This window comes from Anas acuta, chromosome 1 (assembly GCF_963932015.1).
Source record: "Anas acuta chromosome 1, bAnaAcu1.1, whole genome shotgun sequence".
Taxonomy (NCBI): domain Eukaryota; kingdom Metazoa; phylum Chordata; class Aves; order Anseriformes; family Anatidae; genus Anas; species Anas acuta.
In genome coordinates this window covers 22742664-22762908 of record NC_088979.1, presented here as the reverse complement: position 1 = coordinate 22762908, position 20245 = coordinate 22742664, and the positions used below count along the sequence as shown (strand labels likewise).

The window sequence follows — 20245 nt, the reverse complement described above, 5'->3', positions numbered from 1 at the left end:
CCGCAGCTGGGCAGCCATGTGCCTCGGTGGGAATAAAAATCGCAGCTGTGATGCCATTAGCAATAGGGCTGCTGCCATCTGTTGGTTGGAATCACATGGGGAACAGGAAGAGTCCTCGAAGGGACAATGCCAAGATGCAGATCTGCTGCAACAAGGGTATTTTGCTTGCAGTGACAAGTCTGATAGGATCATGTTTTGGAAATGGGGAGGGGGCACCAAGTGATTATCCTGCATTGTTGTATTGCATCCTGGCTGCCCTGCATATCGGCTCAAGGCCTTTCCTGAAGTTCTGGCTAAAGTTTTGTATTTTCAGAAAGTGTGAAATTAATTTAAACTTCACGGTTAAAGTTTGCAAAATTTTGGATAACTATTGGATAATAAGTGCCAATATACCTCAGAGACTGCATTACTATGCAGTAAAGGAAATACCCACAGAAAACATGCAAATGACGTGTGGCATAGTACACAGACCTTAAAAAACCTGTGACAGAGAACATCTGTGGTTATTTCTACCCACAGACTTCTTCACTTTGTCGCCATTGCATCTTTAAAGATGATGTTTTACCTTAACACATTTCAGCACACAGCTCTGAATCCACATTTCCCCATATTTAAATATGTGCTTTCCTTCCACAGTGATGGTTGCTTGTGTTGTGCGGACCTGACCTGGGCTCTGCTGAATGATGCCTTTGGGGACTTTCTTGGGCCCCCAAGACCCTGACTATGCACCCACCTGGGGTCTTGGGTCTTGCCAGACCACCTCTGGGGTACAAAAATGCCGGCTGTGGTCTACAAATATTTCCCTTTTTAGCAGTGCCAGCTCCAGCAGTTGGTCCTGCTGATTGCTCATGGCCACCCCACAACTGTGCTCTTACTAAATACTATTCCTGGGATGGCCTTGTTGGCCAAACAAGCAAACTCACATGGACTGGAAATAACCACTCCCCTTTCTTTAAAAAAAAAAAAAAAAATAATAATAATAATAAATAACCACTATTTTAGAGATGCATACATTGCCCGGACCCGTCTGTATGTCCTCCCACAAACACAGCCCAGCTGATGGACGAGAGCACCTGGGGGAGCTGCTGAATGCTGCTGCAGTGAGAAATGCCTGCTTGTGTCAGCAGGGCTGTCAGTGTAGCCCAAACTTGTAAAAGTTTTGGACCAACCTATCAAAAAATAGGTTTCATAGGCCTGTCCAAAGGCTGTAACTAACCAGGTTTTAGCATCTCTGCCCTCCAGACCCAGATCAGCTCAAAAATCACATTCACTACCTGTAGCTTTGTCCTGTTTTCTGGCTGACAGTCCCAGCCCCGAAAGATGATAAATGCTGCCCCTTCAGCTTTCTCCATAGGTCATTTGAGCAAATCTACATGCACCAAACATTTCCAGAGAGAAGGGCTTCCATGGTAAGTCAAAAGGAACCTTCCACCTCCTGTGTCTCAAATGATGTAGGTATTAGGTGTTAAACATTGGACATCCCCAGCATTAAATACCTCAGCTATACAGAAATGCACTTTTGTGTCCATTGGGTTCTCTCCATGCTCACTTTCCTCTGTCCTATGCTCAACCAGGCTCCATTTTTGGAGATCAGCTACATGCAACATGCTCGGTTGCTCACCCCCCACAAAATTTCATACAAGGTTCAGAAATAGCTACTGAGCATATTGAAAAGGCATGAGACATACTTTGGGATGCTTCTGGGCCCTGTTGCTGGAAATGCACATGGGCTGACATACTGAACATTTCTAGTTAAAAAACATGCCTCCTGTAGGGTTGCCAAAGTTTGGGTTTGATCTAGAGATTGGGGCGTTGTGTTTTCCAGATTTCTTTCCATGTGGCTTGAATGGAAAATGAATTCTCCAAAGCTCTCCTCGTGGCTCCCATTGACTTGGGGCAAAGGACTTTTGGTTGTAAGGGACCCAACAGTCATTGCTCCTAGTAGTACTCCAGTCCCCCTGCAGCTGAAGGTCAAGATCCTTCTGCCATGCAACCGCATTTGTTGGTTATTGCACTGGTGTTTCCCACTCGATTTCCAGTGGTTGCAGCACACGTTGAAATTTTAGGAAATGCTTTTCAATTTTTTTGTGGGATCTTTGCAGAATGGGTGGAAACCAGACGGAGAAGAGCCAATTTCCCCTAGCAATCTCTAACTCCAAATGAACTCTTGTTCAAATTGTTAGGAAATGCTGAAGAAAGACTCACATGCTGGAAGCCTGCCTGTGGCTTTCAGCAGAGATTTAAAGGAAAATTAGCTGGCTAGGTTAAACACTGGCTTACTCATTCTTGTAAATCACCGCTTTTCATACCTAATTCTTATTTTACTTTTTGTGCAAGAATTATAGGTTGAGGATGTGTTATAATAAGCCAAATAGATGAGCACCTACATGGCTTTTTTTGCAAAATTGTCAGTGAATGTAGGCTAAAGACATATACAATGGACGTGTTGACAGTGATAAGTAAAAGAGGGGATATTGGACCCTCACCATCCTTGACCAACCCATTGCTTAACTTCTGGCCCCTACCTTCTTTCAATTTTGCATGTGGTTCAGGTAGCTCTCTCCGAGAAAAAGCCCAATTAGGGCTCTGGGGACAGCTCAGAGAGAACAAACTGGATCACATCAGGTCCCACTCCCTCTAGACACTCTTTTAAACACAATTCCAGCAGGTTTTAATTTCATTGCCCCCTTTCTAAGCCATTGTGCCTTAGCCCTTTCTTTCCCTTTGTCTGGACCAGAATCAGCTTCTGCACAGAAGCATATGGGAAACATTTTCTGTCTGAGTCATTCTTAAACATCAGTGAGAAATGTGGTTTTCTTTATTTTTTTTTATTTTATTTTTTTCCCTGACATGTTTCTCTCTAAGAACACAAGAAATGTCCTGAATGTTCAGACCAATGTTTCTTCTAGCCAAGGACCCCATCCCTGACCATGACAGTAAGAAATGCTTCTAAGGGAGCACACGTGAGACCAGAGATTTTCTGCAGCCCTTCTCCCCTGTTCTCCCCCAGCAGCTGCAATTGGTGTATGAGGGCTGGTAGATGGCGCATCCCTCCGTATTTCATTTACCATAGGTTATGGACCTGTTGTCCATAAGAGTGTTTAGTCCCCTTTTGTCCTATCCCCTTTCCCTTCATGTTCAAATTTCAGAGGTTCACTACTCTATTTAGAGAAGCCCTTTTATCTATCCTAACCCAATCTACTACTAGTTTTATCATGCCCCCTCCAAGTTCTAGTACGCAGGATATGACAAATAACAGTTCTGCATTCACCTCATCTACTGCCTTTATGATTTTGCAAGTGTCAGTCATACCTCTTTTTTAGCTTTTAGCTTTTTTAGCTTTTTCTTACTTTAAAATGTTTCATCATTTTAGTTCTTCCTCTCCACCTTTTCTCCACCTCCATCCCATCCAAGAGAGAACGTGGCATGGCATCATTGGGAATGTTTTCCATGTAGGTTTTGCAGTGCAATTCCCTGATGCCGGACACAGTAGCCCTGTACGAAGTGTGCTCCAGCCTCTAGGTCCCACAGTTCACCTCATTAGAGAAGATCTTGGCTGTTCTCACCACGCTTCTCCGACTACATCTGGCTGCTCAGGCCTCTGGAGGCCTGGTTGGAAAGTCCTAATTATGTGAAAATTTATGATAAACCCACGTTAACATGATCCCTCTCATTCTTGTCTACATGTAGAGGGAAATGACCCACGAGGTCAACTAGTGGCTGAAAGAGTACTTTGATTTTTTTATCAGTACAGCACAAAATTGCTGTTCTGAGAAGCAAGATGAGTGCAAGGGATGTGACTACAGTGTCCGGGCACTCTGTGAGTGATGCTGCACCACGGCTTTGGGAAGAGCATCCCTCTGCAGGGCGCTGGGGCAAACCTGCCTGCTCTGAGAGGCGGTGACAGGTTCAGCTGCTAAGGGCAGGAGTTTTCAAAAGGTAATATCAAAAATAAAACCCAACAGGCCAAGGAAATGAAAAGAAAACCCCTTAGGGCTGTGAGAGCACTTGGTGGTTCCTGAGGAGTTTTCTGGGAAGTGGTGTGACCGATATCTTTCCTGAAACTCTCCTGGACCCTGTCCAGCAGCCGGCCACCTACCATCATCCTGCCATGGCTGTCAGGGGGTGGGCAGCTCACCCCTGACATTCGGCAAAAGGCAAAGGCACCTCCAGCAAAAACACAACGTTAAAGGAGAGCTCTGAAAAGTCCTCAGGGTTCTGCTCAGCCCTTCCACTTCTGGTGGTGTTCCCGCAGAGTTGCCTCGAGGGTTTGTCTAAAAAGCATTTCCATGACTCCTGCTGCAAGGCCTGGGCCCAAGAGCGAAAAGCAGAAAGTGGTTATGAGGAATTAGTAAGATCCTGTAGATTGTTTTTGCTTGACTCAACCCATCAGGGTTTGCTTTTTATAGCTGCATGATGCAAACTTTGTCCATCCTTGGAATAAAAATGGAAAAAGCAATGTTTATCCACCTCACGGCTGCTGCCACTTGCTGGTGTTGTGCCAGAAGCTCCCAGGTGGACAAAAGGCAATTGCTGTCACTGAGAAATACTTCTTGCACATAAACTCTCACCCTTTGAGGCACAAGATGCTGGGCCCGAAGCCAGTGCCTTTACTTTTTATTGTGTCCCCACACAGCCATGAAATCAAGCTGATCAGACCCAAAATGAGCCCAGTTTTCACTGATGAGCTCAGGTGGTCCATGTTGGCTACACCCAGGTTTGTAGTGAGATCAAAACGCGAGCAATGGTCGCAGGTCTTCCTGCCCCCCTTGCTGCAGCACCATCGGCTTTGGTTCACCACAGCACCCAGCTGGCTTGAAATGCAAAGGGAATCAAGTGCAGAGAAAACCCAGGCTTTGGCTCCATCATCTTCTTGGTCTTCAGAGTTTATATATATATATATATATATTTTTTTTTTTGGTAGGAGGCTGTCTACTGCTAGACAGCTTTTGCTTTGCTTTCTCACTACCAGCACATCCCCCAAGAAGATGGTAATGCTGCACCCCTCCTCGCCCCCACATCCTCCCTCCAACACACCTGCCTCCTGTTGCCATAAGGTGATGTGCTCATCTCTTCTCAGCACTGAGTTATTTCCAGACATCATCCAAGAGCTCCTCGGTGGAGCTTGAGGGACGCTTTGTGTCCCACTTTGAGGGACAACGTGGCTGCCACGTCTCGACTGTCTCTCTGCCATATCTCCACCATATCTTGGCATTCACGTGGAGATCAGGCTTAATGTAAAATGGCTCCACCATTTCCTGGTGGGTTCCTACCAGCTTCTCTGTAACCACAAGTGTGTGTTTGTGTATGGGAATTATCTCCAGTATATCCCTATGGACACTCACAGACACCTATACACTCACAGCAGATGTATTTCTGACAGAAGATAGGCCTGATAATTACATGAATAAAATAGGACGGATAATGGAAATGAAATCAATGTACCCAGGCAGGAAATAAGCAAGTCACCAATATGAAGGGTCCATTATACTACTGACAGGTGTTTTAATATAGCTTGTGAATAAGGGATTTATTTATCATGGAAAAAAAAAAAAGAAAAAGAAAAAGAAAAAGCTAAGACAAAACCTCAGAGTCTAATTATTTATCCAGCTATGCAATTATTAGTTATAAATCTCTAAAATGGCTGAGAAAGTGTTTGGGCAGACGCCAAGTCTGGCTGTGTGAAATGCTATTGCTAGGAGCGGTGTTATTCCTGCCGATATATTATGACCAAAGACACCAGAGAATTTCCATTTTCTGGGAGCGCTGCCTTTTTGCAGCAAGAAATGTGCTCTCAGCGATGGCTTTAATATCATGTTTCAGGCTCCGGCCACACAGGGGAGGAGGAAAGGAGGTAGCTGGGCCTTGCTGGATTAAATGTCTATTATATGGTTGCCAGGGACGACAGGGAACGGGGTTTAATGACCCAGGTGTTCCCTTCATATTCTGCGCTCATATCCTCCACTATCCAAATGGTTCCTTGGGGATCTGCCTGATCAAATACGAACGGCACTAAATCCTCAGACCTGTTGGAAGAGCGTTGGCCTAAGTGATATAAGATGTGCTGAGGCAGAAAAAGAGCGTGCAAGGCAGCCGCTCACAGCTTACCCTACCCCAGCCCCAAGGCTGCCTCTGCACGCAGCCAGGCAATAACCTCTGTGGGGTCTCCTGGCGTGGCGATCGAGGTACCAGTGTAAGAGTTTTGGAGGCATGCCACAAGCTGGCCTGGCTCTGCGTGCCATCAATTTGGTTTTAACCATACTGACGGTGAACATAAAGAGGGAGTTATGTACCCTTGCGTGGCTCCTGCAGGGCTATACCACAAATGGACGCTTAGTGTAGGGGTATCTTTAGCACACCTCCCACAGATTTCTACTGCTGTACGTAATGAAAGCCCAAGAAACCGGATCGGTAAGGAACTTTAGAGCCCTTGTTAGGATAAAGCATGGTACAGTAGTCACCCATAGCAAAAAGCCAATTAGCATTTGCCATCTGGGCTAGAAAACTCCAGACAGCAAGGATAAAGCACGCTGTCATGAAGGGAACAAAACTTTTATGAACTCCTGAGCACCTGACCATTGCAAGCTGGTTTGTAGTTGGTTTCTGAGGCTGTTCACATGCTTTTCCAGGCTTGCTACACCCCCACTACAAAATAAAGAGCTGCAGCACTGACTGTGCTGGAAAAACAACTGCTGCATCACCCTCTGTGCTTCCTCAGCCCAGGAGGGATGCAGGGAGGAGGCAGCGAGCAGCCTGCCAAGTGCTGCCCTGAGCTGTGCTTCTGAATTTGCTGGTGCTGAATTCATGCTGGCTCTTATGGAGGTGTTTGCTTCAAGGTGTGCCCTGAGCCTGTGTTCGGAGGCATTTCTGCTGAAGGAGGCTGAGCATGGGATGCTGGGGATGCAGCGGTGTAGGTGTGCTGTGTGGCATGGTGGGGCATTCATCTTGTCGTTCGTGTCTTCTGCACGGCTCCCTGCTGGGCTGCTCCTGTCATACTTGCTTGAAAGACGCCTGGGTGAAGGTAGCATGACAAGCCAAGGGTGCCACTTCTTCCAAAAATGAGCCTACCCATGCCCAGAACCACTTGTGCAAGCTTCAGAAGGTCCAGCGCTGTGGGTTCACAGGTGTCACCAGTCCTACAAGTGGCAGATAGGGCACAGCTTGACTCCTACACACTCCAGACACCCTGGAAGAAAACAGGCTCAGATTGGAGCTGGTGCCACTGTCTGCATTGTTAATTTTTTTGTTGGTGACAAAGATTCAGAGGGCAGCACCATGTGCCATGGGGTCTAGGTGCAGCCAAAGGATGCTGAGCACCAGCAGTGCGTGCAGCAGCAGTGGAGGGAGGACCCCAGGATGGGGTGATGTTCCTGAGCACCCGTGTGGGATCCCTTTTCAGTGGAGAATGCAGCAATGAGAGGATGTCACTGGGAGCAGGGGACGTCTGTCCAGCACCTCAGGTCTCAGGTGGTCATCTGCTGGTGAAGGGAGAGAGCAAGCCCTGCCCACTTACAGTCTAGAGGGACCGTGGACTAACCTTTCTTTCATTAGCAGTGCTGATTTTTTTTTTTTTTTTCATGCTATGCTGATAGAACCCATTTGTACCATCCCATAGTTGCTTGCTGAATCATTTGACAAAGGACCAGATTTGGCAGGGTGTCTCTTAATTGATTTCCAGCATGTGTCACCGCGCTGTTCCCCTCACCTTGGTGGAGAGCCATGGTGTGCTTTGCAAAATAAGCGAGAAGAAATGCATAAAAACATAAGATCAGCTGTACTGAGTCAAACCAGAAATGCTTGCAGGCAGGATCCTGCCTCTGACAGCAGATGAGAGCAGATAGATCCCTGTGAACGGGTGCAAGCACGGGGTAAACACAGCGATACTCCCCAGGCCTCCTATAATCTCTAGCTGTATTTAAAAGCAGCATTTAACCTGCTCAGAGTGACTCCACTAATTTCATCTCCAGCACCGTAACTATCCAGCCACGGGCAGAGGCTGCACTCTGCGCCTCCCCCTCCTGCAATTTGTCTTGCAACAGCTCTGGCCTCTGTCAGACGCTTTCCGCAGGCTGCTGCAGCCCGCAGAAATGAGCAGACCTGTGCCATTTGAGGGAGAAACCATCGGATCTCGTCTGTGTCTATGTAAAGGTGGGGGTGAGACAACCCCTTCCCCAGAGCCAGAGGGGGTTCAGGAAAGCCCAGGGAGCTGAGAGCCGTCTCCTCCTGGTGTCTGCAAGCTACCAAATGCTCTCTGTGACACTGCTGCCTCTCTGTGTGAGGTGTTACCACATCTCAGCCATCACTCCTTACTCATCACTTGCATGGTGGCTGCACGTGGAAGTCCCAGCCAGACCCCTCACGGCCTCCTTTGGGTTACCCCATGTACAGCGGTGCATGATGCAGTGCCTACAGTGGGCCCACAACCATGTGGGTGACCATCTCCGCCCTGTGCCCAGCACCTGATAAATACCAGGAACGTGGCTGGGGTGGGTTTGTGCTGTTTCCAGTTAGGACAGGGCACACATGGCTGGCTGGAAGCTTGTGAGACCACACATGGCTTGGGGAAACCAGGAGCCGCCTCATGGGGCCTGGGAGGTCAGCAGCAGCCTGGCCCCATGAAAGGAGCCCACCATGAGGCAAAGCATGATGTAGGGCTCCCAAAACCACAGGGGACAGGGCAGTCTCCTGGAAACAGCTTTTAGAAATGCCAGAGCTGGGAACCCCAGGTTGCCCTGGTGAGGCTTGTGCTCGGGGTCAGCAGCAACCAAGTGGGGCCTGGTTCAGGGATGTCCCACAGGGGCTTTGGTGGCACCTCGTGAGAAGAGGAGGTGAAGGGGATGTGATGGACATGTGTGAAACAATCCTACACGAGGTGTTTCTCTGCTAAAAAGGCATCCCTGTTTATCTGCCTTCCTGCTTTTCAGCTCTCCCTTTCAATAAAGCACTGTTTCACAGGCAGTCTGACGTGTGTGGGGACAGGAAAAGCTCAGCTGTGTTTGCCAGGGAACTCGAGTTTCATTAGCAACCTCTGCAAGCTCAAACCGTGACATTGCTGCTGCCAGCCAGGTCCCATCAGAAGGGCTACATCCTGCTACTTCAGTTAAAAAAGAAAATAATAAAAAAAAATCAATCTTAAGTCCCTGCTGTGGAAAAGAAAGTCCTGTTCTGCAATACAGCAAGCAGTCCAGGAGCCATTAAACCAACAGTGGGTGGGACAAGCAGTGACTCACGGGGTTTTTGGTGCCCATAACATGCCCGGACAGTTTCCTGCTGCTATTTTCCATTTGTTAGCTGTATGCCTTGTGTGGGGTTGGTGCTGCTGGAGATCTGGCCCAGCAGCAGGGAAAGGCTAGCAGAAACCAGGCACAATCGTATTTTCTGTGTGAATCCCATGGACTAGGTGAGGTGGGAGAAGTAGGGTTTTGGCTTGGCCACTCTCTGTGTGAGTCAGGGAAAGGAAACTTCTCCCACACAGGAGTGCCTCGAGACTAAAACATCGGGACAGCATTTACACTGGACAGAGGAGAAACCCCACAAGTATTTCTGTGGGGTTCCCACCTGCCCAGGCATCTTGGTTGTGTGACTGCGGCTGTGACAGATCAGGGAGCTTAGCTGGGTTGAAGATAACTTAGTAAAGGAAAAAAAAATGTTGTCTTCAGCCAGATCAGCTCCTGCACTGGCTCACCAGGCAGATCTACCAAGGGACCTGTCCGTACCCACCAGACAGATGGGAGGGGAAATCAAGTGTGGGAGAGGGATGGGAAAGCGGGGCTGGCACCAAAGGGGATGGTTAGGAAATGTGATGGGAGCTGGACAGGGGCATGGGAGGTTTGGGGAATGAGGTTGGAGTGGGGCTGAGTGTTGGGGTCATGCCACAAAAATTGTTTTCGGCACCAGTGTCTGCTGAAGGCATGTGGAGTGAGACGTGCTTCAAGACACCTCAGTATCGCTGAGCATAGCTCAAGACTAAGCTCTAACCTAAACTTTGATGAATGATGGGGTATTTTGTTTTATGGAAGGAAGTAAAACTGTCTGCCATGAGGACTTGGGGCCTCCTTGGAGGTGACACAGGGACATAGCTGCTGGTGGAACCACAGCACCACAGCTGCTGGTGAAGACAAGCACCACCCTCCTGTCTGTGGAGGGCTGCTGCTGTCTTTGGAAAAGAAATTCCTCTGCTGTGGCACAGGAGGAGCATGAAGCAGGTGGCCAGGAGACATCGTGCTGCCCTGCTTCACCCCAGAGCAGGAGCGTGTCCCCCCTTCAAGGACTAAGATAGTGCCAAAAACGCAGAATAATATTGTTTGGTGATGGGGGCTGGGGTGGCGTGCTCTTGAGAAAACACAAGGACAACAAATCAACCACAGCTCGAACAAGTGGTGGCCAGCAGCACCACCGCAGGCAGCAGTCCTTCTTCTAAGCCTCATGAAGCATCCTCTGGCCTTAGGAGGGGTCCCAGTGTGCAGACAAACCCTGTGGTGGAGTTGGCATTCCTACAACCCAGATTTCAATCCCGACTGTGATACCACCAGTCCTTTATTTATTTATGTGTTCATGTACTTATTTATTTATTTAGGTGAAAAAAATCCATGCTTGCTCCCCGTGCATCACATTGTAGCTGGCCCATTGGTGTCCAGTCCCCTGCCCTTGGGGACATGTGGGATGTCCCCTGCGGGTGGCATCTGAACAGCTCCATAAAAAGCCAGCAAGGAGCCCCAGAAGCTCATCTGCCTGATGAAATCATCTCACAGTGAGAAGATCCTTGCAGGTAGAACTGAAAAGTTATTTATTATTTAAAAGGAGCACACTGTAGGGGCTGCTTCCCCTTTGCACCTTGCTGATGGGCCTTGGGACAGGAGCTGTCACCCAAAGGGATGGTGAAGCCCATGAACGTCCCCTGGGTGCCCCAAAGGGAGTTCCTTCCCCCTCCTGGGTGCCAGCATATCCTGTAAGGGCTCTTTGGGGTTCTGCAGGATCTGCAGCTTCTCCGTGTGAATGCTCACCCCATGCACTCCAACTGGAGCATGAGATCAGTTTAGAACAACCCAGGGGATGGTTTTACCACTAGTGTAATTCTGTGCTAGCCTTTCATTTATCAAGGATGGACAATTATTGCCAAGCGTTCCCTGCATGGCCTGATCCTGCTCCCACTCTGGGCTACAAAACGCGCAAAGCCAGGCCAGTCCTAAATGCTTGGCAGCATCCCACCCCGACAAGGCATTGGGTTGCTTTTTGAAAGGTGTCTGTGGGTGCTAAACCAGCTTCTCTGCCAGAAAAAAATGCAATCTCAGGGCTGAAGATGCTGCCCAGGGTCAGTGTTTGCTCTGTGCCAGCAGAATTTCTCTCCCAGCCCTCAGAAATGTGTTTGGAAACCCGGCACAGACACAACACAGACTGAAAGGGTGCTTGCTGGGAAGCTGGCAAATGCTGCAGGAAACTCTTGTGGGTGGCACACACAGATTTCTAATCCTACCTGCTTTTTTGGGCTCAGTGCTAAGCAGGACTGCTTGCTCTGTGAGGGGTAGGATGGGTCCTGCTTCAAGACTGGGGTTCCGATGTGGTGGAATAATAAAAAAACAGCATTCAGTAGTAAAAATGCATCAGTTCACAGCTGTAAGGTGCTGTTACATCACTGTCAGGCTGGAAATCTCCGAGGAGCAGCTCCGAAGCACCTGCGTGCCGATAGGAGCAAGTTTCCACTAGAGGGTTGTAGTGCTGTACGGAAAGGGATGCGCTGCTGTGGCAGGAATACTGCGTGCGCCCCGGCGCTTTGTCAGCAGATGGAAAGCATCCTGCCATAGCCCAGCTCCCCGCAGCCTCCGCAGTCCCTGATGTGCACAGCCTGCAAGCTGTGGGAGGAGGGCTGCTGCCCGAGCGACCCTTTTCCCTGCCTTTCCCAAAAAAACAGCATTCGTGTGACTCAGCAGCTCCTGTATATGTCCATATGGATGTAGTAAGCAAACACCCTGTGCCTTTGCATATGGACACATCACATAGAGCCAGCACAGGGCTCTGTACCATGTCCCACACAGAAGGTCCTTGTAGGTCCACATCTATATGACCCCTAAATGCACCCACATGTCTTTTATGCTAATATATTTATTTTTGCAGGTGGATGTACGCTTGCAGCTTCTTGGTGTGCCGGTGTGCAACGCGTTGGCGGCTGCAGCACCGAGAATGGGGTGGTTTTGCCTGCAGAAAGCCAAAACTGGAGCTGTGCAGCGCGGCAGGGAAAGCCCAAATAAGCCAGAGCGGCCTCTCCTCATAGAAAGAGCAAAAAGGCAAATGCAACCACAAGCCTTGCCGGCAGCACAGAAAACAGAGTGTGACATTCACGGAGGATTTGCATAGCGCTCCGTTCGTGCACCACCTGTTTGTGTGTCTGGGGCTCTCATCGCTTCCATTTATAGAGAGATGGAAAATAGATTTTGCCTACATTTTCATTTCTTTTGTTATCAGAAAGGCGTTGAGGAAGTAAGTAGGTGACATTCTTGCAAAATAAATGCTTACAGAAGATGGGCCTGACTTAGTTCCCTTGGAAAATAACTTAGACCTGAAATGATTTCACCTACACACAGGTGTGTGGAAGCTAGCCATTGACGGAGAACCTCGAGAGTGCTGGGGTGGCTTTTCTGACCCCAAAGAGATATTTGGTTCATCTTTTACCCTTTATAGCTGAGAGAATCAGGAAGGTGGTGGTGCTTCTCTTTCCATGCTAGGGGGAGTTGTGAGAAGGAGTTCATGTGGGCTGCAGAGGACAAAAAGGACACCAGGGGAGCCTCACCCGGCTGCTGACACCCACAGGGTGAACACATAGGGTTGGGAGAGCCACCTCCAACAAGCGATGGCCTCCATAACCAGGACTCAGACCTCAGGGCGAGCAGGCAGGCTGGAGAGCAAGGCCCGTGGTGCTGGTGGAGCCCCTGAGAGCATCCCCTCCTCTGAACTGAGTGACGGTGCCGGCAGTGTGAGCATTGCCACAGTGCTGGCTCCAGGCCTCGAGGAGCCGCCCCTTCTCTCCGGGGGTGCTGGTGGAAGAGCTGGCCCCTTGGAGGGGTGGTGGCCACCACCGAGGGTGGGTGGCTGCTGTTGAGGTACGGAGAGAGGAGTGTGGTGCAAAGCAGGCAGGCTGCTGTCTTCAGCACGCAGCTCTGCAAGCCCTTTTCTCACGTAGCCACGACTCCGTCCCTCCCGAAGGAGTCATAAAATGCAGCTTTACCCGTCCCGCATGTGGTAATCAGACGGGCTTAAGAGCTTAAGCGCTCTTATGGCAGCAGTGCCTACAAAAGGTTGTGCCGGGCTCTTTGCCCATCTCGCTTTGCTTCTCTCATCAGGCTGCTGCTTGGCATGGGCATGCAGGGGCACATCGTTAGTGACGGAGGTGGCAAATTGAGCTTGCTAATTAGCGAGGGAGGTGAGAAAGACACGTCCCTCAGGGCTGCTCACGGCCACCAGCAGCTCCTGCAAGAGCCCGGGGCTGTGTCGCTTGCCCACGTCCTGCCGAGCCTCCGGGTACTTTCCACAAAGTGAAAAGATGGCAGTGAAGGGGTTTCATCCTTTTAGGCTGCTTTAATAAGCCAAGCTAAACAAACCCACCCCCCTCAATATACCTGGTGCTCATTGACTCAAGACACAGCTCTGGGAGAAGGCCCAGGCCGAGGCGTGGATGGGATCAGTGCTGGGAGTATTACACACACGTGTATTGACCAAGGAAGACCAGACAGGGGCCAGCTGGCTGTCCTCCTGCTCTCAGTCACCAACAAATGCAAAGGAAAGGGTGCCCTGTGCATTTGTGTGGGCAGCTGGGTGCAGGAGGATGCTGAAAACCTGCATGCGTGTGGGAAATGTTCGTGGCTGCACAATCCTTCAGGGGTGAGGCTGAGAGGCTCCTACTCTTCATGACAGGAGCTAAGGACAGCATGGTTACAATGGAAGCATAAAATACCCCTTACAGTCATGCAGTCAGCTTTCAAGCTTCAGTTTATAGAAAAAAACCTCTGAAGAATTAACTGGAAGTTGTTACCGTTCCTTGGGCATGCTGAGCGCTCACAATAAATCTTTTTCCTGAAGGAAAAAGCAAGGTTAAATCAAACTACGAAGCCCACTGAGCATTAGATTTACAGCAATCTGAAAGGGTTATAGGTTCATTTTTAAAACATCTGAATTATAGCTGCTTCTGGGTATCGATATGTGAAGCAGGCTGCCCCCCTCCGTCCTGCAGGGAGCTAGGGAATGAGCAGCAGCGGTGAGATGGCGCTGGTTATCGTCTTGATGTGCATTTCGAAGTCACTTCCAAAGAAGTAGATGAGATAGTAGTTGAGTATCCCAGCCACGGACATGAGGAACAGGAACAAAATGATGCGTTTCCCAAACAGGTAGCCAGGAGTGCTGGGGAGACGGGAAGGGAGGGAGGGAACTGGTTATCATGGGCCACCTACCTCAAGGAGGCCTCAGCCTCCAGCCACTGTGTCTGAGGCCGGCTGGTGCAGCCCAGGGGTTGTGACAGAGGGGGAGAATTCCTGCTCTGGCTTGCACTTCTGCCACCTGCAAGCTCTTAGATTCCAGTGAAAACTCCTAAGAGGCCATTCAGAGGGACCTGGTCCATCTTCACAGCCATCAACGGCTGTGGAACAGTTTTATTCTTCATGTGCTTAATTTGCTTGATTAGGATGAGAGGAAGATATTGTGCAAATACTAGCAAATACTAGCTGGGAGAGCTGGGGCTGCTCAGCCTGGAGAAGAGGAAGCTCAGGGGGATCTCCTCCATGTCCCTAAACCCCTGAAGGGAGGGTGCAGAGAGGCCGGAGCCAGGCTCTGCTCAGTGACCCCCAGAGAGGCTGTGGGGTCTCCTCCTTGGGGAGCTCCAAAAGCTGCCTGGATGTGGGCCTGGGCAGCCTGCTCTGGGTGTCCCTGCTTGGGCAGGGGGGAACCAGGGGCCTCCAGGGGCCCTGCCAGCCTCAGCCACCCTGTGGCTCTGTGATTCTGAGCAGGAGCTGCTGAAGCAGCCTGGGTTTTGTGAAGGGCTCTGCACAGTCTTACCTCTGCGTTCTTTCCCCTAGGTAGCCCACGAAGTACTTCTGCCTCACGAATAAGTACATCAGGCCAGCAAAAGCAGCAGGAGCTGCATAAAGCACAGAAGAACACATTACCAACACCAGCTTGGATCCCTCCGCGTGTACCATCCACACTCCCCCTTCCCTGAGGACTTTCTGGGTGTAATTCTGCCCTCAGCCATGCAAAAGGTGTACCTGGTCCCATCAGAAACCCAGGAATGAACGTAACAGCTTTCCCCACACCTCTTCCCCTGGCCAAGAAGCTCCTCTGTTCCAGAAAGAACAGCCCCCTCAAGGGCAGCTCTGGTGATTTAATCAAATGAGGCAATTCCAGCTCTGAGGGTGAATAGGGTGGCATGCCCAGCAGCCAGCACCAAACCCTGCACCCTGAGCAGAGGGTAATGACCCTCTGGGAATAGTCCGAAGCACCAAAGTGCTCTCCATCCCTTGCTGGAAGTCATGCCAGGGAGAAGGGGGAATAAAAACAAGTGTTACCTTGGCTGCAGAGGAGCCCGGCGCACCAAAGCACAGCGAGAAACGTAGGGTAGGCGTGCCCACAGTTTTGGCTAGGAAGGAATTTGTGAGCGAGAAAAATCAGAACACGGGGGAAACAGAAATAAAATCATTTTGGTTCACCCACGAGCGACGGTGAGGTGGATTTGGGCAGTGTGAGCTCCACGATGGCCACACGCAGGCACAGGGATGCTGCAGGCAGCTCCTCGCGTGCCGGTGCCCCAGCACCATCACCACCTCGCCCACGGATTTGCTTACCTGCCACCTCCTCCTGCAGAGAATGGACACCTTTGTTCTGCCTGCTCGGGGAAACAAACCGCCCCACGAATGTGCCTGGCAGCTGGGAAATGCGTTTGCCTCCTCTAGCATGCGTAACAGACAATGTGTGCTTTGTCAGCTCGGGAAATCCTCGTGCTTAAGTCGTATTAATCAAGTTAAGGGCACTGAGAGCCGAGTGAAAACAACAAGAGGAGTGCTGCACAGCAGAAAGGAGCTCTGACAAAGTTAATGTGTCTCCTTGCATGTGCACAGGAGTTATTTCCAACTCCCTCCGTCAGCTGGGAACGCTCTTCCAGAGGGAGGCATTCTCCTCTTGCAGAGGTCACACAGCTGTGAAGGGCAGCGTTTTGATGTCCCGTGCCTTTTCAAGCACCATGCCACCACTTCACGGGTAATAAAAAATACTTTATGTTCTTTTCTCCTCTGGTTTGGAATTAATTTCCCCCCCCTGCTCCCTCTGAAGGGATGTCAAAGACAAGATGCACTGAGTGCTGCAGGGAAGTGGAGAGAGGAGAGGAGCAGGGCTTTGTTAGGAGCTCTGTCACCCCCCTGCTCCTCGAGTCACCATCTCTTCCCTTTTGAGCTTTTGGGGACACCGATGTGCTTGTGGCACCCGTCCAGCATTAGGTGCTTCCTGGGGCTTCCCAAATGACAGGACACCCTACACGCCAGGGCTGCAAGTCCTGCGTTCACCAGCAAACACAACCAAAAGCTGCGGGTCTGAGCGCTGCTGCAAGGCACCCGACAATTTGCAGAGCAAAGCCTTAAGCTGAGGGCATTGGGAACCCACCTTTGGACCCCAAAAGAGTTTGGATTAAGCCCTAAGGAAGAGGGAGATGAGCTTGCTACTCACTTGGCAGTGTAGACGCGGTCAAAAGCAGAGGACCCCGGCCGCTGGATCCCTTTGCCGTTGCAGTGTTTACTCTCATGCTCCACTTTGCTGGCAAAAAAAGCTGTTAAGAAAAAAAAAAAGAAAAAAAAAAAACACCACAAAGCACACAAGCTGTTTGATCTGAGATGTGATTTGGAGATAGTTCTGCAGCTGGTCCCTGTGGGCTCGGTTCTGCTGTCGTGAGCATCCCCATGTGTGCCTGGACAGCAGGAGATGCGCAGCAGCGCAGGATGTGGCTGGCACACTCACTTCACCATGGTGAAACATCACCTTCTGTGCAAGGGTTTCATGTGCTGTCACCTCAGGGGTCCCCATGCTCTCACATGTGAGCAGCAGCCCTGAGCCCTGTTCAATTCCTTTACCTGCAGAGGTGCGACTCAGGCATTTGTGCCCCCAGGGGGAAAAACTTCCCTGTCAGAGCCACCAAACTCCATCCTCACTCTCTAAGGGAGCAGGGAGAAAAGAGATTCCCTTCCCTATCAGTGGCACCCATTTGCCAAAACAAGGCCATCCTACAGGACCTGTTCATTTCCCTGATGGGCTCATTGAAAACCTTGTCTGGGTGACAGATCTCTGCGCATCCATGTCGTGTTTCCCACTTTTAAGCAACAGTGTGGTGTCAGGATGTTAGCTGCTGCAACAACGCGGCGCCTCGAGATAACGTCTGGTGCGCTTGACAAACCTGCTTTATCTACCGCCACGAAAACGGAGACCATCCATCACGGGTCTAAACACAGCAGGCAGAGCTGTGGCAGGCTACAAGCTGCAAGCGTTGTGTTATCACGCGCCCCATCTCAGTGCACCCAAGGCGCCCCGTGGTTTAGAATATTAGCCGAAGATGCGTATAAAAGAGAAGGCAGCAGAAAAAAAAAAAAAAATGAATAAATAAATATCGCAACAATAGGAGGATGATTTGATAATCCATAGGATTTCTTCCCTGGAATCTAACGAGCTATTTCTTTTTTCCCCCTCACGGATGCTGGGGGTGTGTCTTTTGTACTGATACTGCCTTCAGTAAAAGCTTCTGAGATATTTGCTTTCCAATATTGAGTGATTCCTTGAGTATGCACAGCCTTCCTCCAGAAAAACCCCCAGGGCTTTAAGCCAGCATTCACTAAAAGCCACCAGCACGGTGTCCTGGAGGACCTGGCCCTGGAGAGCCCAGAGCTGACCCCACCAAGCAGCACAGCCACCAAGAGCTCCTGGTGTCCCCCTCCACCCGCTGACACAATCTTTGGGTTATTAACCTTCTTATGGGGTCTAGGAGGACCTGGTCAAAGACAAATGACATTTTTTTGTTGTCCAGTGCAGAGCTCCTGTGATGGGAAGCCACTCCCAGCCTCCAGCATCAGGGCTGCACAGTCCTGGGGGCCCTGGGTCTCCTGGGCTGTGGAAATCCAGGCATCTCGTCTGGAAGCTCTCAACATCTCTGACGTGATGTGCAGGTCCCACCCAGACGAAGCCCTTGCCACGGCTTTGGGCTGGCAGCACCAAACCCAAAACACCGAACAGCAGCATCGTGCTCCTGTTAGGCTGGGGAAATGGGAGACTGCGGTGTGAAGCAGCTCATAGCACTGTAGTTGTATTTCCTGCTCTTCTCTGGCTGCCAAGGTGAGAAGAAGGTTTCTCACAAGCCAAGGCCAGTGAGGAGAGCAGGAAGGTGTGAGGAGAGAGGAGGCCGAAGGGTTTAATTTGGCTCGTCTGCACGATGCAGGGCTGCAAAAACTGGCGAGCGTACAAGGCTGCCCCTTCCTTCCACTTCACGTCGCTTCCTCTGCCCTGATGTGCTGGGCAGCGAGCGCTGCTCTGCCCTCAGAGCTGCTGGATTGCAACATCGCAGTGATGCAAGAACAAAACCAAAGCTACAGGCATGACTCAGAGACCTCCGGCCACCCGAGTCATTCTGCAGGATGCGGAGACTCCTGACATGAGCAAGGTGATGGCAAAAAATGAGGGTGGGGAGCAGCACCGCAGCCTGCACCCGGATTTGGAGCAGCAGCGTTCACCAGGTCGGCCTTTCTTTCTGCGGTGCTGAACTGGAACCACAGCAAGAGTTTAGCACAACTGCAAGCCCTTGACAAGCATTTCTGCTACCCTAATGGTGAGTGCAGCAGGAGGCAGGAGGTGCTCCAGGCAGGCAGCAGCAGTTCCCCTGCGGCCCGTGGAGAGGCCCCTGGTGGAGCAGGCTGTCCCCCTGCAGCCCGTGGGTCCCACATGGAGCAGATCTCCACGCTGCAGCCCCCCCATGGGTGGAGGAGCCCCCGGTGGAGCAGGTGGATGTGGCCTGGAGGAGGCTGCGGCCCATGGAGAGCCCCCGCAGGAGCAGGCCCCGGGCCGGAGCTGCAGCCCGTGGAGAGGAGCCCACGCAGGAGCAGGGGGGCTGGAGACAACGTGCTATGGACAGACCACAGCCCGCTAGTCCGCTATCAACAGGCACTAAATTACATTGCTCTCCCTTAGGCTGAGTCTGTTTTGCCCATGACGGGAGCTGGTGAGCAATCTCCCTGCCCTTACCCACCCCCCAAGCTGTTTCATTGCATTTTCTCCCCCTGTCCCTTTGAGGAGGGGAGTGAGAGAGCGGCTGGGTGGGTGTTAAGATAAGGCAAAGCCACCACGGAGAGGGAGAGGGCAGAGCAGCATTTAAGGTCAGGCATCCGGTCAGACAAACACATCTGGAAGCTCTTTCTATCTGTGGTGTGTGCTGTGACACCCTATTGTGCCACCCCTGACATTGCACACTGGGCATTTACCAGAAAAGAGGATTGGGTTGAATGATGCAGCATTCAGTGCCTACGTCAAAACTTCACCAGTCCTCGCTCTTTTTCCGCCCAGTGGCAGCCAGGCTCTCGCTGAGCTCCCACCACTTCCCCTCCCTGCAGCACAGCCCATTTCCTAGGTCCGATTGTGAAGTTTGCCCACGGTGAAAATCTCCTGTTTGCACCACGAAGCCTCGGCAGAAGGTTTCTAGCATTTGCATCAGATCCCCACCGTGCTTCTGGTTCGCATTGAACTCGGACAATCTCAGTGCACCCGGGGCTAAACCCACTCCCTTATCTGGCTGCTCAGCAGCATTTTCTGCTCAAATGATTAAGTATTTGTAAAGAATGATCGGGCTAAAAAGACATTTGAAGAGCAGAGAAGCTTGCAGCTTGATTAAAAAGCCGTGAAGAATAGTTATGAGTATAAGGGGTCTGAATAAGATCTAAAAAAGGAAACTTCCCCATTCTAGGAAATGCACAGTCTTCTAGGGAGGGACTGCGGATAGTTGAAATTAGCTGAGCTGCAGCACCAGGACAGCACCATGGGGGGGCTGCAGCGTGGAGATCTGCTCCATGTGGGACCCACGGGCTGCAGGGGGACAGCCTGCTCCACCAGGGGCCTCTCCACGGGCCGCAGGGGAACTGCTGCTGCCTGCCCCAAAATCATCCAGGCAGGCTTCTCAGAGGGGTCGGTGCAGTTTTGCTGCCTTCACCCAGCTCCGTGCAAAGCTCTGAGCCCTGCAGCCCAC

The 20245-nt window shown here is 50.8% G+C and overlaps 1 protein-coding gene across 1 annotated transcript in view; it reads right to left on the bottom strand.

The window, feature by feature from the left end:
- Positions 1 to 13962: 13962 nt before the first annotated feature.
- The window catches only part of ALOX5AP (arachidonate 5-lipoxygenase activating protein), a 6795-nt gene continuing 512 nt past the window's right edge, over positions 13963 to 20245 (bottom strand). Inside the window, exons 2-5 of the mRNA XM_068672647.1 lie at positions 16699 to 16798; positions 15549 to 15619; positions 15040 to 15121; positions 13963 to 14388 (exon numbers count right to left, since the gene is read on the bottom strand). Of these exons, the coding sequence (XP_068528748.1) occupies positions 14226 to 14388; positions 15040 to 15121; positions 15549 to 15619; positions 16699 to 16798 (416 nt within the window). The 3' untranslated portion in view covers positions 13963 to 14225. The remainder of the gene's footprint in view (positions 14389 to 15039; positions 15122 to 15548; positions 15620 to 16698; positions 16799 to 20245) is intronic.